General features: G+C 35.7%; 1 protein-coding gene across 7 annotated transcripts in view; it reads left to right on the top strand.

Moving 5' to 3' along the window:
• The first annotated feature begins 1184 nt into the window (after positions 1-1184).
• Positions 1185-16431, top strand: part of EMB2410 (embryo defective 2410) — a 38111-nt gene continuing 22864 nt past the window's right edge. For 2 of the 7 annotated variants that reach the window (XR_016056346.1, XM_006844330.4), the window contains exons 1-9: positions 1185-3736; positions 4332-4530; positions 4681-4740; positions 6840-6944; positions 8461-8601; positions 12523-12585; positions 14256-14486; positions 14602-14685; positions 16274-16431. Coding sequence is in view for 4 of the 7 variants with exons in the window: in XM_006844330.4 (XP_006844393.1) it covers positions 1611-3736; positions 4332-4530; positions 4681-4740; positions 6840-6944; positions 8461-8601; positions 12523-12585; positions 14256-14486; positions 14602-14685; positions 16274-16431 (3167 nt within the window). In the remaining 3 variants the exon portion in view is untranslated. Of the gene's footprint in view, positions 3737-4331; positions 4559-4680; positions 4741-6839; positions 6945-8460; positions 8602-12522; positions 12586-14255; positions 14487-14601; positions 14686-16273 lie in introns of all 7 variants that reach the window. The other 5 variants (XR_016056347.1, XM_088867994.1, XM_088867995.1 and 2 more) reach the window with 5 other exon arrangements.

Raw genomic sequence — 16431 nt, forward strand, 5'->3', positions numbered from 1 at the left:
ATCATTCACTTTTAGTACGGGATCATTCATTTTTAGTACGAGGAGGTCACAATCATCCTTAACCACTAGATGTGAAATTCGACATTTTGAATATGGTATACTATTTAAGAATTTTTATTTTGAGTTTTCTGCCTAATGAACCACATATCCCCTTCCTTCTAATTTTACATCTAATAGTCAATAGTGATTGTGACATTTTTATGTCTAGTTATATACTTTTCCATAAATATATACATGTACCAAATACACCCATGCTCGAGAGACAGGGAGATGTACGGATCGGGGAATGGCATGAGAGAGATCTGTAATTTCTTATATATAGATAGATAACATATTCGAGGCAGAAGTGCCATGTCTAAAGTTTCATTCTCATTAGTCCTAAGTTAATATTTACTTGTTTTTATAAGATTCACATGTAGTAATTTCAAGGTCAAAATAAGGTATTGAATTAGAAATTGGGCTTGGACTTCAGTAGATAGTATGTGACATATAGCAAACTTACATCTCAAGTTCAATTATTATCATGTTCACCCAATCGATAGAGGCAATTCTTGAGAAGAAATGGCCAAAAAAAGAATTACAAAAACAATAAGATAAATGATCCCATAAGACCCTCTCCACCCATGTGTGTAGGACACCAAAGGATCATCATTCAATTTGGTATGGATTTATAAAAAAGTCAAATCCCACACCCATGTGATAACTTTTCTAAAGATTCATACAAACTTTAATGGTGATCATTTGGGAACATAGGTGGGGGAGGGTCCTATAAAATTATTACTATTATTACTAAAACAATGAATGACAAAATGGAATTTCTGTTATCTCAATACAAGCTTGGTCAGCTCATGAGTTGAATCAAGAGAGACTTAGAAAAAAAATTTGAAGAGGAAAATCGAGGCAATTTTGGAGTTCCAAAACGGTACCACCGAATCCAAATCTTGGCGATTTCGACTCGAATCTAGCTATTTTAATATGAGAAGTCGATAAGTTATCTTAACTTCTTATAGCTGGGTCGATCAATCACCGTGAAAAACAAAGAGAACACTCTTTTGATAACTGATTCACAAAACTACAGTATGTAACGCGCCCAGGTCATCGTGGGCCCCTTAATCTTCTCGCAGGACACGTGTGTCGCCCTAGCATAAAAAAAAAAACACAATAAAAGAAAATAAAAAATGGTGGTAATTTGCTCATTGATTTTCTCTCTCATCATTTTTGCATCCCACAAGTTTGGAATCTCTTTTTCACCATTTCCCTCCTTTTTCTTGTTCGAGTTCAGAGGAACCCGTCTTCTAGGGTTTTCCCATTAATCTACTCTCCACACTCTGTTCAAATTCGAGCTTACTTTTTCCATAGCATAATTCATTGTGTTGTTCCGGAACTCGATTCGTCTTTTTCCCTAGAGAAATGGCTATCTGCTTCCATGGTTTTGCTCTAAACCTAGGGGTTTTTTTGCCCTAAACCGACGGTTTTGTGCTTGTTCAGTGTTCTGAAGCTAGGGTTTCTGTTTCCATAAGGGGATTGGTTCTTTCAGTTTGAATTCATGCAGGGGACTGAGCTTCAAACCTTAGTCCCCTGTAATTCGCGATTCGGTGGTTCTCAATTGTATGATGAGCATAGGGCATTTGCAGAGCTCAATTATTGGGTTTCCTCTTCGAAGTTCTCCAAACTCTGGCGAAAATGGCTGTTCTGCTTACAGGTTCCAGAGAAACCAGAGAACTAAGGTTTTTTCGATAGGGGCACCGGTTGTCTCCGAATCCAGAGAGAGATATGGTAGAATTGGGTTTCGGAGGGTTTTTTTTCACAGGACGATGTCTAGATTTGGTGAAGGGTTAGCGCCATTGAGTTCACCACTAAAAAACCAGTTTCGATTGGATTGCTTTAGGGATCCTTTTGGTAGGTCGAGAAATGTAATCATGTCTTTCTTTCCAATATGGAAAGAGGGATTGCTCTTCTTCCGGTGCTCAGTTTTTGCCACTGTAATTTCTGCCATGGCAATAATGGTGTGGTATGCTCAAACTAGGGCTCGTGCCTACATTGAAGCAAGACTCTTACCATCTGTTTCTTTGACGCTGAGCGATTATCTTCAACGGGAGGTTAATCTTGGTAAAGTTAAACTTGTGTCTCCCTTGAGTGTGAGCTTACACTCATGTTCAGTTGGGCCTCATAGTGATGAATTCTCGTGCGGGGAGATGCCATCCATAAAGCTTCGAATTCACCCCTTCGCGAGTCTTAGAAAGGGAAAGTTTGTCGTTGATGCTATCCTATCCAGACCTAATATTTTAATTTCACAGAAAGAGGACTTTTCATGGCTAGGTATTCCAGCCCCCTCTGAAAATGGGTTTCAAAGGCATCGATCAGATGAAGAAGGATTGGATTATCGAACAAAAGTTAGAAGGATTTCTAGGGAAGAAGCAGCAGCTAAGTGGGCGCAAGAGAGGGTTTTGGCTGCAAAAAAAGCGGCAGAATTAGGTTATGTTTTGTCACAACCAGATGATTCCATGGTTTTGTGTCCTGATACTGACAATAATTTGAATGGTAAATTTAGTTATGGAGGACAAGCTTGGGATCCGGTTTCATTCTATAAGGTAGCCGGGCGAATGGGTACAAAGGATCATCAGTGCATGGAAGATGGATCTTTTGATTATAGGTATGGATTAAAACATTTGGACTTGGAGAAATCTTTTGGGATTAAATATTCACCCGAAGGGCTGAGGCGTTCAAGTGTGATGCCTGATTCTATTAGACGCAGGTTCAGGAAAAAGGCTAGGAAGAAATGTGTTTCTTTGGAGAATTTGGTAGTGCAAAGGAGAAACCTTGATAGAAGTGCAGCAGCTGCTCGTGCCTACTTTCAAAGAATGGCTAGTGGGAAGTCTAGTGCGGGCAACAGTGAAACAGCCACTGAAGAGGGGATTCATTCTAGTGTTTCTTATTCTGATGGCTCAGATAATTCAAATGCATCTGGAACAGGGGGGTTTCGTTCTAGTGTTTCTTATTCTGATGGCTCAGATAATTCAAATGCATCTGGAACAGGGGTTACAGATATTGAACAAAAGTCATCTGTAACTCCTGATTTGGACTCGAACAATATGATTGAGAAATTTGAGTTACCAAGACCAGCTACAACCAGTTCTGAACCTGATGTAGTTCAAAATCAGCCAATTGATATGGACAAATTTATTTGCAGTGAGACATTTCGAAGGGTTCCTATATATGAGCCATTTTTTATGGCTATTCGATCTCTTGGTCGATCAGATAAGTCTAGGAATGGCTTACCACTTGATAAAAAACGTGAAAAGTTTGTAAGTGGGGTTAATACTAATCTAAACAGTGATAAATCTAGCACTAACAGTGTCGATAGATCAGCGAAAGAGACTCTTGCAGAAAGATCTCGATCTGATGCTGCCATGAAATCCAAAGCAGCTCCTGTGACGTTAGAGTCGCCTACAAAAACAAGCCAGACAATGAGCATTTCTTATTTAAGCCAGAAGTTTCAGTTGGGGTTTTGGTCCAGAGCCACTACATCATGGGTTGATCATTATTTGGCTAACTGCATTGAAAAGAGCAGAACATTTTTGAAGATTAATACTGAACAGCTTGCCACTGAGTTTGCTGATGGTTTAGATGAAGGATATATGGGAGGTATTCATAATAGGCTCCCTGTCGCTTTAGATTCTGTGTACTTCACTGGGGGAACACTGATGCTTTTAGGATATGGTGATCAGGAACCTAGGTATGTACTTTGCTTGGGATCTTTTTCTGTTTTAATTTTCAATGAACACCAAAATGTTACATTACGTGTTCAACTTGTTCCACATGGTAACTAACTAGTTAAAAAAAAAAGAAAAAAGAAAAAAAAAGAAAAAAAAAGAAAAAGAAAAAAGGCTCCAAATGGTAGACTCTTACCATCTCTTAAATGTTGGGGAGCCAAATTCAAGCTTTTGGTGTTTAACTCTTGAAAAATCTTAAGCATATATTCCACTGATAATTTTCTTATAATGTAACATGGTTTCAATCTAAATATTACTTTTCTTTGGAAGTTCTAGACATCTAGTTGCATGAAAGGTTTACTATGCTGTATGGTTGTATGTCAACTTTATTTCAAATGGATATGGTTCTCATATGACGATTGTCACACTTGAAAGTGTTTGCATTCCTTCAAATTGGCAATACAAGAACTTGTCTTGCTTGAGAAAAGCACTGTTCTTAATGCAAATCCTATTACTATGCTGGAAAAGTTGAGGAAAGATGTTTGTTCTGATTATCGCAGATACCATTTCTTTTATCGAATGTTCTTGATATGTATGTGTTCATTAACTCCTTGCTAGAGAAATGGAAAATGTCCAAGGGCATGTAAAATTTCAAAAGCATTATGGGCGTGCCCACGTGCAGTTGAGTGGTTGCTGTAAGGAGTGGAGGACTGGTTTGTCTCTTAGTGAAGGTGGGTGGCTTTTGGCAGATGTGTTTGTTGACAGCATTGAGCAAAATTGGCATGCCAATCTAAAGATTGCAAATCTCCATGTTCCGGTAAAGCGTTCATATCTTGCTTCCTAAGGTAGATCAAGCATTTTAAAGCATATTGCTTAGCATTTTCGTTTGTATAAAATTGTTTACTTTGTGCATTTTATGTATGTGTTCTGACTTGTCTCCTGTAATGTTGGCTCTTTGCTTCTCCAGCTCTTTGAAAGGATTTTGGAAATTCCAATTACATGGTCGAAGGGAAGAGCTAGTGGTGAGGTGATTTCTAGACTTTCGCTTCTATGTGCTATATTAAATATCATTTCATTGATCTTCTCTGCCTTTTTGTTGTTCTTGTCAGTTCCAAGGCACACGAATCAAAAGATAAAAAATAAACTAACTAGTTCTCAGGCATCATAAAGTTCTAACTACTAATGAAGCATGAAGCATGAATAATGATTATTCAGTGATAACTTCATTTCTGTTTTACTTTTTAATTGCTATGCTCTATATTTTCATCCGTAATTAATTGTTTTATTCTAATATCGTGATAAAACTGAAAGGAGGTTATAATGGATAATGGCTGATGACGAGATGTTCAAACACTTCCATTCAGGTCCTTGCCTCCAAATCCTTCATTCCTTCAACCCCTGCCAGATTTTCATCGTTGGTCTTCTATGTCCATAACGGGATTTCATGTTGTTGGATTATAACAGACTTGGAAAATAGATTCTGATATTGTAATAAAAATGAAAGGAGGTTTTAATGGATAATGGCTGATACTGATGACGAGATGCTCAAACACTTCCATTCAGGTCCTGGCCTCCAAATCCTTCATTCCTTCAACCCCTGCCAGATTTTCATCATTGGCCTTCTATGTCCATAACGGGATTTCATGTTGTTGGATTATAACAGACTTGGAAAATAAGAATTGTTGAATTCTCAAAAAGAAGAAGAGTTGTTGTAGAATAAGGCTAGTCTTGTTATTTTAGTCATTTATTGTACTTTTGTACTTCATTTGTACATGTATACTATATCACTGGATGCAAGTTTAAAATGCGTGTGCATGCAAGATCTTGTTCCTGCCATGAATTTTCTCAAATAAGTCAATTCCCTAAAAATATGACTCCTTTGTATGCTATTTTGAATTTGATGATACCCTTGTTTAAAATACTGGGATTTCCTTGATGAATGCTCCTTCTTAATGACCATATTAGTTAAGACATAAAGTACTTTCATAAGCAGTTTCTTTTGAAAATTTATAATTTTTAAAAATTCCTTCTAAAAATTAAACTCTTTATGCTAGGTATCTTATTTTCAAATAGATAACCATCATGCTCTCATCATGTGCTTGTACATTGCACGGTGTTGATTGCTTATACCCGTCTAAATGAGGATGTGTCTGTCCAAGTGTATATTTGAGGCCAATAGATAATGGTGAGAAATGCACTTCCAAGTAAGCGGCATTGCCACTTCATTGTTACACGTGGTAGTTTGTAAGTTTTTAAGCTGGGATATCAAAGAGTGGATAGGTAGGGCAATTGCGTTGCTAAAACTTTACATAGGTTGGCTATACCCCTGGATTGTGAAGGGTATTGGTGCAGTGGGGTTTGTTTTCAGATCAATGATCGGTTTTATGGTGGATGAATGATGGCAAAATTAGGTTCTGGTATGATGTTTGGAGCGAGAAGTCTTTGCACTTGCTTCCATGTGGACTTGGTGCAGTGGGCTTTACGTTTGGAACAGTGTGCAGAAAATCAGCTAGGGCTCAGGACAGCTCCTGCCCGAGCTGAGTAACTCAGCGAGTCCGAGTGGACTTGCCTAAGTAATGTAGATGCCCAAAAGGGGCTAAAAAATTGGAAAAAAAATACAAAAAAGTTATTAATTGTAAAAAATAGTAAAAAGCTAATTAGACTATAAACAACATTAAAAGTCTAAAATTGATGAAAAAAAATACATAAAATATGGAATTTGAAAAATATTATTTATAGCTGGAAAAATTCAGAACATTCCAAAGGAAGTGGAAATAGAAAAATCGAGCACGTGATTAGAAAAACTCACAAATCATCGTCAAAAAATCAAAATTATATATAGTTATTTTTATACATTGGTGTAGTAAAAAATATAATTTTAAATATTTTCTTTATACGCCTGAGTTTTTACCCAGGGCTCTACTCAGCAAGGTGCCAAGTCGGAGTAACTTGCCGAGTCCCAGTCGACTTGGCCAAGTTTTAACTTATGAGTAATAATTATGAATGCTTATTTATCGAATATCAGTCAGGTCTTGATTCTAACGATGGTGACCTGTAATTATCTTTCCTCTTTTGTATAAGCATTTCCTTTTCCTCTTATATTCAATGTTCATCAATTTTTTGCAGGTGCACATATGCATGTCAAAAGGCGAGAATTTTCCCAATGTTCATGGGCAACTTGATGTGAATGGATTAGAGTTTCAGATACTGGATGCTACCTCGTCTTTCTCAGTATGTGCAAAATGCATATCTGGTTCTCAGATATTTTGAAGTTTCATATCTTTGATTGCATATCCTTTGTACATGACTATTGATTATCCTATACTTGTTCGCATCTAATACAAATTTTGTACATCTCTGTAACAAACCATTGGGAAGCCATTCATGATTTTCCTCTGCCTATTAACTTCTTGAATACCCATATATTAGCTTATTGAAACCTTGACCAATGGAATTTTATGATTGCATTCGGTGCAGAAGGAACTCAAAATGATTGTCGAGAACATTCTATTTTTACCGACCTTATGGAGAAAGATATGTACTGTTTCTGTTTTCCATATTCTGGTCGCATGATACATTGTTGCTTTTGGGAGTGTAGCATGAATAAAAATTCTACTAACACCAACTTCTGAAGCTCAAAGATTTTGCTAAAAGATAGAGGAGGAATTGATCTCTTGGAAATTATCTAAATAATTGGGTTTGAGGTTATTTGAATCTTGAAGAATATTGACCTGCTGATTTATAGAGACCAGGATTTAATTTTTCATTGGTCACAAGCGCGGTTACTCTTGGTAAAAGAGTTTTGGGGGTTGTTTTGTAATGTTTTGAAAGACATACAGTATAATCATAAGTATCACTTGGTGAAATGGTTCCATCTCGACCTAAGGCTAGTGGCAGATTGGTCAGTAGGAAATTGTGATTGATGATTGAGGCATTGTTCAGGGAAATGGATTTGGTGATTTGCCATGGTGGTCGACTGTCCTTGGGTTAGAACATTTGAGAGGAAGTATCTGAGTGGTTTTTTTTGTTTTTGTTTGGAGTAACATTCTTCCATCTTATGACATCCTTGAAAAGTGAAATTAAGAGACATCCAACACCATCTGTCGATTCAACATGCCTTCTTCCATTACGGACAACAAAGCTTAAACTTCTCTTTCATCTTCTTGTATGCCTCTAATAGTCTTCCGGGTCCTTATATTTTTTTCTCCCCTTCACTTACCATCCCAGCCTTCTGTGCTTTCCTTACTGTACTTGTCGGATAATGCCTTCTGTGCTTTCCTTACTGTACTTCCCTTATCCGACAATTCCTAATCAATTTGGGTGATTGCTAAACAACGTGTTTTTAATAATTGTTTGGTGATTAAAGTTATCTATGGTTAATGAACCATCTCTGCTTATCATTTGGAATGACAATGGTTTTCTTTTCAATCACCAAGTACAGCCCCCTAAATGCAGATATCTTTTCTCATGCAGAATGCATGCTTCTTTTTTGCGCATCTAACATCTTTAGGGCATTTATAGTCTATGTTTTAAGTTTATTACATGCCCAGACTATTTAAAATTTTTAGGTGAACGGTTCTGCAGTTTGAAATATAGCATCCATTAGTCCAGTCAAATTACCGAGGGTGGAATTCGAGTTATTAATGAACTGTTTGGACCAAATATTTTATTTATTTTATGTATCTCTTGAGGGGCCTTAAGTGGCTGGTTGGACTATATTGTCATTTGCTGTTGTACCCTTGTGCAGGAAGTAACCGCTAGTTTATGTTTCCGTGGACAAAGAATATTCTTGCACAATGCAAGTGGTCAGTATGGTGATGTATCTCTTGAAGCATCTGGAGATTTTGGTATAAACCCTGATGATGGAGAATTTCATCTCATGTGTCAGGTCCTTTCCTCGACTACTGAAAATTGAACAGGCTCTGTGCAGTGCTTATAAGTTGTCAATGTGGCTGATAAATATCATTAGTATATGAAAGCAATGTTGTGCTGTTTACTTGCCAATACTGCCAATATAAAGCAAAAAGACATCAAAGATATGATTTCCTCAAAAAAAGAAAAAGGGACCTATGTTATAATTGAATCCTGCCCAGGCTCTGTGCAGTGCTTATAAGTTGTCAATGTGGCTGATAAATATCATTAGTATATGAAGCAATGTTGTGCTGTTTACTTGCCAATACTGCCAATATAAAGCAAAAAGACATCAAAGATATGATTTCCTCAAAAAAAGAAAAAGGGACCTATGTTATAATTGAATCCTGCCCAGGGTCATCAATTAATCATGATTCATATTGAGGCTCTCTCTCTCTCTCTCTCTCTCTCTATATATATATATATATATATATATATATATATATATATATATATATATATATGGGAAAAGATCCTGTCAGCCCATGGGCTGACTGCTACAGTAAACGCCCATGGTCCAGATTGAATCTGGGCCGATCTGACGGTCACGATCTCATTTTGTATTTGAATTTTCATTTTTTTTCTACAAATCCAAATCACTTGAAATTTGGGGCATCTATTCTTCAAAAATAATAGAATCTAATAAAAATAAATAAATAAAATTCGTAAAATATAAATTAACCAAAATACCTCCAAAACGTTTCAGGGGTATTTTGGTCAATTTATATTTTACGAATTATTTTTTTATATTTTTATTAGCTGCGCCTTGATGAGAAGAATGAATGCTCCAAATTTCAAGTGATTTGGATTTGTAGAAAAAAAATTAGTATTAAAATATGAAATGAGATCGTGACTGTCAGATCGGTTCAAATTCAATTTTGGCTATAGGTGTTTACTGTAGCAGTCAGCCCATGAGCGTATGGAATCCACTCCCTATATATATATATATATATATATATATATATATATATATATATATATATATATATATATATAGAGGTTATTCTAGGATTCCTTATACTAATAACGAACTTATAATTTTCTACTCAGAAACTTTTTACCATAAAATGCTGTTATATGTCCCAAAATGACCTTTGGCTATAACTAGTTCATAAAGAAGGGTATTTTTGTTATTTCAACATACCTGTACAAGTCAATTTCAAATTTGGTGAGATTCTTTTGACTTTCTGAATTTTTGTCAAATTTGAGAAGTAATTTGAACTAACAAATAAGCCCTTTTTAAAATTTCAAGTATTAATGTTATTTTTAAATTTGTAAGGGTATTTTGTGGTAAAAAAACTTTGGAGTGGGAAATTGTTAGATCACCATTAGTGTCTTGCCTAGAATAACTCATATATACACACACACACACATATACATACATATATATATATATATATATATATATATATATATATATATATATATATATATATATATATATATATATGTCTATATATGTGTGTGTATGTATGTATATATGTACGTATATGAAGAATGACTATGTTAGCTCGGTATTTCGGGACTCAGCCGAGTCCACATGGACTCGACTGCGTTACTCGGTCTTGGCCTATGGGCGAGGTGAGTATGGGACGAGTCTAGTGTACATAGGTAGGTGTACACTACAAGTGATTTTTATCAAAAGTTTTGATAGAATTTGATCAAAAGTTTTTACTACTAGGCATATAACATTCCCTTTTCTTCATCTAAATCAATCTATCTTCAATCGATTAGGACCAGAACTTGTGATTTAGGGATTTATTCATCAAGTTATTGGTGAAAAATAGCGGTTTTTGTTAACTAGTTAGTCTATGCATGGATTTCTCTTTCGTTTTTCATTCAAAGTAAACCTGGCGCGATTTGTTCTTGATTCAGCCCTCCACAAGATCCTTATTCTTATTTGTTCGATCAAAGTCTAGATATCGAGAGATCTAGTCTAGAAAATCTCAGTTCTTGTGAGAAAACAGTTTTTCAGAACGAACCCTAATCTATTTGCCATTCCATCGATTTCTCCCTTATTTTTACCCAAATCTTTTGAAACTAGGTTCAATTTGATCATGACTGAATCCCATAACCCCATACTGGTTTGTTTGATTAATGGCTGGAAAATGAGATTTTTTGGCTTGGAAGATCACTTTTTATTTATTTATTTTAGGAATGGGCTCAAGGCTTGATGATCAGGGTAGTCTTGAGTTCCATTCCTGTCATGGGTAGGGGACTCCATCCCCGCTGAACCAGAACTACGCAAAAAAAAGTTTCGCTTTTATTTTTTATGAGAAAACAGTACTTTCCATACCCCATATTTTTTGGGGCTGACGAATCTTTTTTTGGGAAAATTTTCATCTTCTATATTAATCTTGATTTGTCTTATTTTTTCAGCAGTTTTCTCCATTTTTTCTTGTTTTTCTTGTGCCTATAAGATATGGGGCTTGTCTTAGGCAAGTCCACTTGGACTTGCCCAAGTATCTTACCTCGGGCCTGTGGCAAGTACTTGGCCAGAGTCGATTTCTGAAACATTGCATTAACCTATAGGCAAACATTGTACAAGTCTGCTTACCCTATAGGCTAACATTGTACAATTTTTCTTAACTCCATTTTTGGTGTTAGTTGTATCGACTTAGGCCTCTTTTTTTGCAGACATTCTCTTGACCCTAGGAATGTCGCGATGGAAAAAATATGGTGTACCATCACCTGTGTATTGTTGTGATGAATAGATGTATTTGGGTTCATGTTAGATATATGAATAGATGTTCTTGAGCTCACCTTTTTGAATTGTTCGTCAAGTGCTTTTTGTAGGGTACGTGAAAAATTGTTACAGTGCCCAGAACCATGTAAATCCTCCCAACCCTCTCAGTTGAGTTAAGGTCTACTAATCAACATACATGGTAACTGTGTATTATCGATCAGTGTTACTTCTTGTGCTTTCAACTTCCATTGCACTTTCATAAGTTTCTTATAATGATATTAAGTTTCCTATAGTATTTTTGTCTTTGTTACCCATAAGCATTTTTTAATTGAGATGCTTCTCCCAAAGCTCTATATTTTTCACCTTTTTTTGGGGAAATAATTATCATTGTTCTGATGGAGATAAAATCTTTAATACCATGCTCCCCCATTACCTATAGCAAATATATGGCCTACTTTATCATTAGGTTTTCGAAGTACCATATTAAGCACCTGCTTGATTTCCTACACCTATTTGGAAAACCTTTGGCCAGGCCTTGTTTGTCGATAATTCTTATTGAGGAATGGTGTCCCCTGATAAATCAAGTCTTGGATGCTTAATCCTCTGTCATTGTGCCTTAGTCATGATTTTTGCATTTGAAAGAACTATGATGAAAATGATGATCCTTATAAATTGTTTAGATTGAGTGTTCCTTGTAATATAAACAACTTAAATTTGTTCTCAAATAAAATAAACTGGAGATTTTCATCTGGGCTTTTCAATCACTTCAGCGTTTGGAGGCCTCAGGTAATGCAGGACTGAGATCTCAAGGCATGTCATGATATGGAGTCCAAATGTATTCCTTTTGTAGGAGCTAGACACATGCTTAAGGATATTAACAATCTCTGAAATTTCCTCTCATTTGGTATCTTTGTTTAGCTAATTTTCTTTCTTAAGGGCCTATGTGTATATTGTCGATAGTTAGGCACCAAACTGCCTTGTTAGTAATGGAGGCAAAACTCATTTTGGTAGGTTTGCATCCACTGCTAGTCAGTGGGGGTTTTCCCATACAAGCAGGGCCAACATCCTTTAGCTATCATCCTGCACCATATGTTGCTTAGAATGGGGCCCTGTGTATGAAGTCACGCTCTCATTGGTTTCTTTGCAACCCAAACAGGCCCCTAAGATTTTCTATATGGGAAATTATGTGCTCTTTAATGTGCTTTTTTGCAGGTCCCATGTGTTGAAGTGAATGCTCTAATGAAGACTTTCAAAATGAAGCCATTTATTTTCCCGGTATGATATTTGATGATATTAATTTTTCTTGTGCAATGAATTTGCAGGACCGTTCATTATTCCTGTGATACTTCGCTTTTAGCCAATAATTAATGTTATTTCGTAACATAAGAGCTGTGATAAGGACCATCATAAGATGTACTTGCTTTCCTTTGTATTTTCATCATTTCTCTAAGATCTAAAGAAATTGAAACTTTTCTAGCTCCCTCAATTGAAAGTGATCCTGTAGGTAGTGCTCCACATCAATTAGAATTCCTTCTCTTTGGAAAGGGGCAGTGTTGTTCTTCTAAAAGGTCTCTCTCTCTCTCTCTCGCTCTTTTTTTTTTTTGGTATAGCTTTATTTGAGTTTCTTCTTGATAAATACATGTTTTTCGGAGAGCATAGTTCTGAGATTCTTTCTTTGCCTAGTTATACCGGAAACATCTCTTTTGGAATTGAATCTCTTTGTCCAACTCTTGGGTTGTGGGATCAAGTCCCACACTTTTCTTTAAAAGGAAGTAAATGCCTAATAAATTTCAAAAATATCTCTCTGAAAGTACACTACAACAAAATGGTGCAGCTGAAAGAACCATTTATATTTTACTTGGTGGTTATGACGTACTAATGTTTCATCACGTATTCCACTCAAATCTTGTTATGAAGCTAAGAAGGGATGCCAAATCCACAGATTGTAGGATCTTAAATGGAAATTAAGGATCTTTTGGGGTTTGGGTGTGGTTTCTATAAGGTTGCAACCTTAAACAATCCAATTAAGGCGCACCTCCAAATTTTATCATAACATGTAATTTTGGTGTATAAATTTCTTAGGATTATCTTAAAATTTATTTTCATCTCCAATTATAAAATTTTAAACTCCAAAAATGGTTAAAATCAAGTAGATCTATAATCATATGAAAATCTCGAAAATGGATGGTCTAGATAATGTGTTGCAAGATGCGCTATTTCTGAGACTCAAAAACTGTTTTTTTGTCATATTCATACATCTCGATGTCGAGATGATCACTTAGAGGATGTTTCAACATTAAAAGAACCTTTTTCGATGGATTTTTGAGGTGCATCTGTAATTCTACATTTTAAGGTTGCAAGCTTATATAAACTTTTTCCTTTGGGTTTTGTTCATTTTTTAAAAGAAACATATGTACTTTATAAACTCGTCATTGTCTATTAATGTTCCTCTTTTGTCGATTTGTTTGGAAGATAAGCTGTTTAATATGTTGTTTGTTAGACATGGCATAAGAGTACAGGACTTCATGCCACCACAGTGGCTCTCCAGCTCCTTTCTTGTAACTTTGAAACTATAACCTTCCATAAAATTTTGTCACTTATCCAAAAAATAGCTTATTGTTTTAAGATTAGATCTCCCACTGTGTGTGTGTGCGTGCATGCGCACACGCACGTGCGCGTGCATATATTATCCATTAAAAACTTCCATATGGTTTTCCCCAATTATGATGTGAAGGGTTGTGTTGGTTTCTTATTCTCCCTGAGGTTCTTGTGCTCTGTAACTCTGGTGTTTTTTTTTCCCCCTATCTGTGAAATGTATCTTGAGCTAATAGTTTGAAACACTTGGAGTGATTTCTCTTGTTGAATCTACAGTCTGCATATAGATGTAAATTTAGCTTGGTTTACCTAGGTAGACATAATTATATTTTCTTTTTGTTTGATTATAGTTGGCAGGTTCAGTTTCAGCTGTATTCAACTGTCAAGGTCCTCTAGATGCACCTGTGTTTGTAGGAAGTGGAATGATTTCAAGGAGGACTGCACATTCAATAATGAACTATCCTGTGTCATCTGCATCTGAAGCTGTTCTGAGGAACAAGGATACTGGGGCTGTTGCAGCAATGGACCGAATTCCATTTTCCTATGTTTCTGCTAACTTTACTTACAGCACTGATAGTAGTGTAAGCTTAGTCTTTTTGTACTGTGAAATATTAAAAAATTTTAAATAAGAAATTTGAATTTCACTTATTTATTATCCTTTGTTTTTCGTATGTTGCTTTATTGATTTGTTTTCAGATTGCTGACTTGTATGGTATTAGAGTGAGCCTTTTGGATGGCGGTGAAATTCGTGGGGCTGGAAATGCATGGATCTGTCCTGAGGTACCAAGAATTTGGTTTATTCTGGTGTGTTTGCAGAAGGCATTTGTATAAAGACAGCCTTTATTTTGAACTATTTAAATTTGTATTTGGAGACAAATGTTCTTGTGTTGTACAATTCATAGTCTTATCACAAAACTTGCCGGTATGCTTGTTCTAATGAAGTTGTAGAATCATGTACCTGCTACGGTCAATGGACTTTTTCTTTTTAGCACTTGATCCATGTGAATGTGTTTAGCGATGGTTTTGTGTGCTTTAAATTTGAGTTGAAGATGCCTTGATGTGGAAAAATAATAATATGATGGAAATTCATGAAATTAACCTCTTATATCAATTTGAATCCATGTATGAAAGGCAATCTTGTTTATGGATGAGATCTGTAGACAAATTCACCATTTCTTTTCTCAGACATGGTGAAATGTTGTTCTCTTGCTTCAAGATTCTTATTTGACATCTATGGAATGGTCCATTGCTGAGAGTTTCAATGTCCTAGGTCCCAAAATAGTTCTGTTACTACTACTGAGACTTTTGGATCTGTATGAGAATGCCTTGTGCCCTCATTTTTTTAAGGTTTTGCATCAAATGGAATAAAATGCCTAAGCATCCTATGGGCCACACATGTAACTTTAAAATGTCAATGAAATTCACAAGACAATTACCATATTTGGTTCGTGTGCATGATATAGAAAAGCAGGTTTTACACTGATATTGATGAAGGATGATATTAATCCTCTGATAGGCTATTTGATGTACTTCGCCCTGTTTTTAGTCTTATGTGTATGCTGTAATCTGATTTTGTATTTCCTATTCTCTGCGTGTATCAGTTTCTGCAATGATGTTTTCCTTATACTTTTTATGATATATATATATATATATATAGGAAGATACTACAAAACGTCTATAGGCGCAAATGAACAGTGATTTCGCCTACTCTCATCACCGTCCAAACTTCATCGCAAGGTCACAGTTGTCCGGTAGTGTTTCAATTTTCAATTTTTTTTTACTAATTGAAATGATCTGAAATTTGGAGCGTATGTACATCTTAGTGAGGCGCACTTAATAAAAATATGAAAAAATAATTCGTAAAATATAAATTGACCAAAATACCCCCGTAAATTTTTGGGGGTATTTTGGTTAATTTATATTTTACCAATTATTTTTTTCATATTTTTATTAGGTGCGCCTCACTAAGATGTACACACGTTCCAAATTTCAAGTAATTTGGATTTGTAGAAAAAAAAATGAAAATTAAAACACTACCAGACACCTGTGACCGTACGATGACGTTTGGATGGTGATGAGGGTAGGCGAAATCACTGTTCATTTTCACTTATAGGAGTTGGGAAGAGTTTTCCATATATATATATATATATATATATATGTTTTACTCACTGTCCTTAATGACTGTGCCATATTTGCTGAGTTAAAGCATTATTCTGTGACATGATTAGTCCTCTGTTTGTTTTGGAGAAATATCATACAATTTTATTCTTCCAATCTTAATTTGTTTCTTGTGTGCTCATTCGATTTTTTCTGTTTCTTTGCAAGAATTCTAAGTTAGGATCTTACAATTGCTTTTGGGTTCGAACAGGGTGAGATGGATGATTCTGCATTTGATGTTGACTTATCCGGAAAATTGAACTTTGACAAGGTGCTAGACCGGTATATGCCAGCCGAAATAAAGCTAATGCCCCTTAAACTTGGATATATAAATGGAGAAACCAAGCTTTCCGGATCTCTCTTGAAACC

Source organism: Amborella trichopoda, chromosome 5 (assembly GCF_054954075.1).
Source record: "Amborella trichopoda isolate Santa Cruz 75 chromosome 5, AtrichopodaSantaCruz75HAP2 v2.0, whole genome shotgun sequence".
NCBI classification, from domain to species: Eukaryota; Viridiplantae; Streptophyta; class Magnoliopsida; order Amborellales; family Amborellaceae; genus Amborella; species Amborella trichopoda.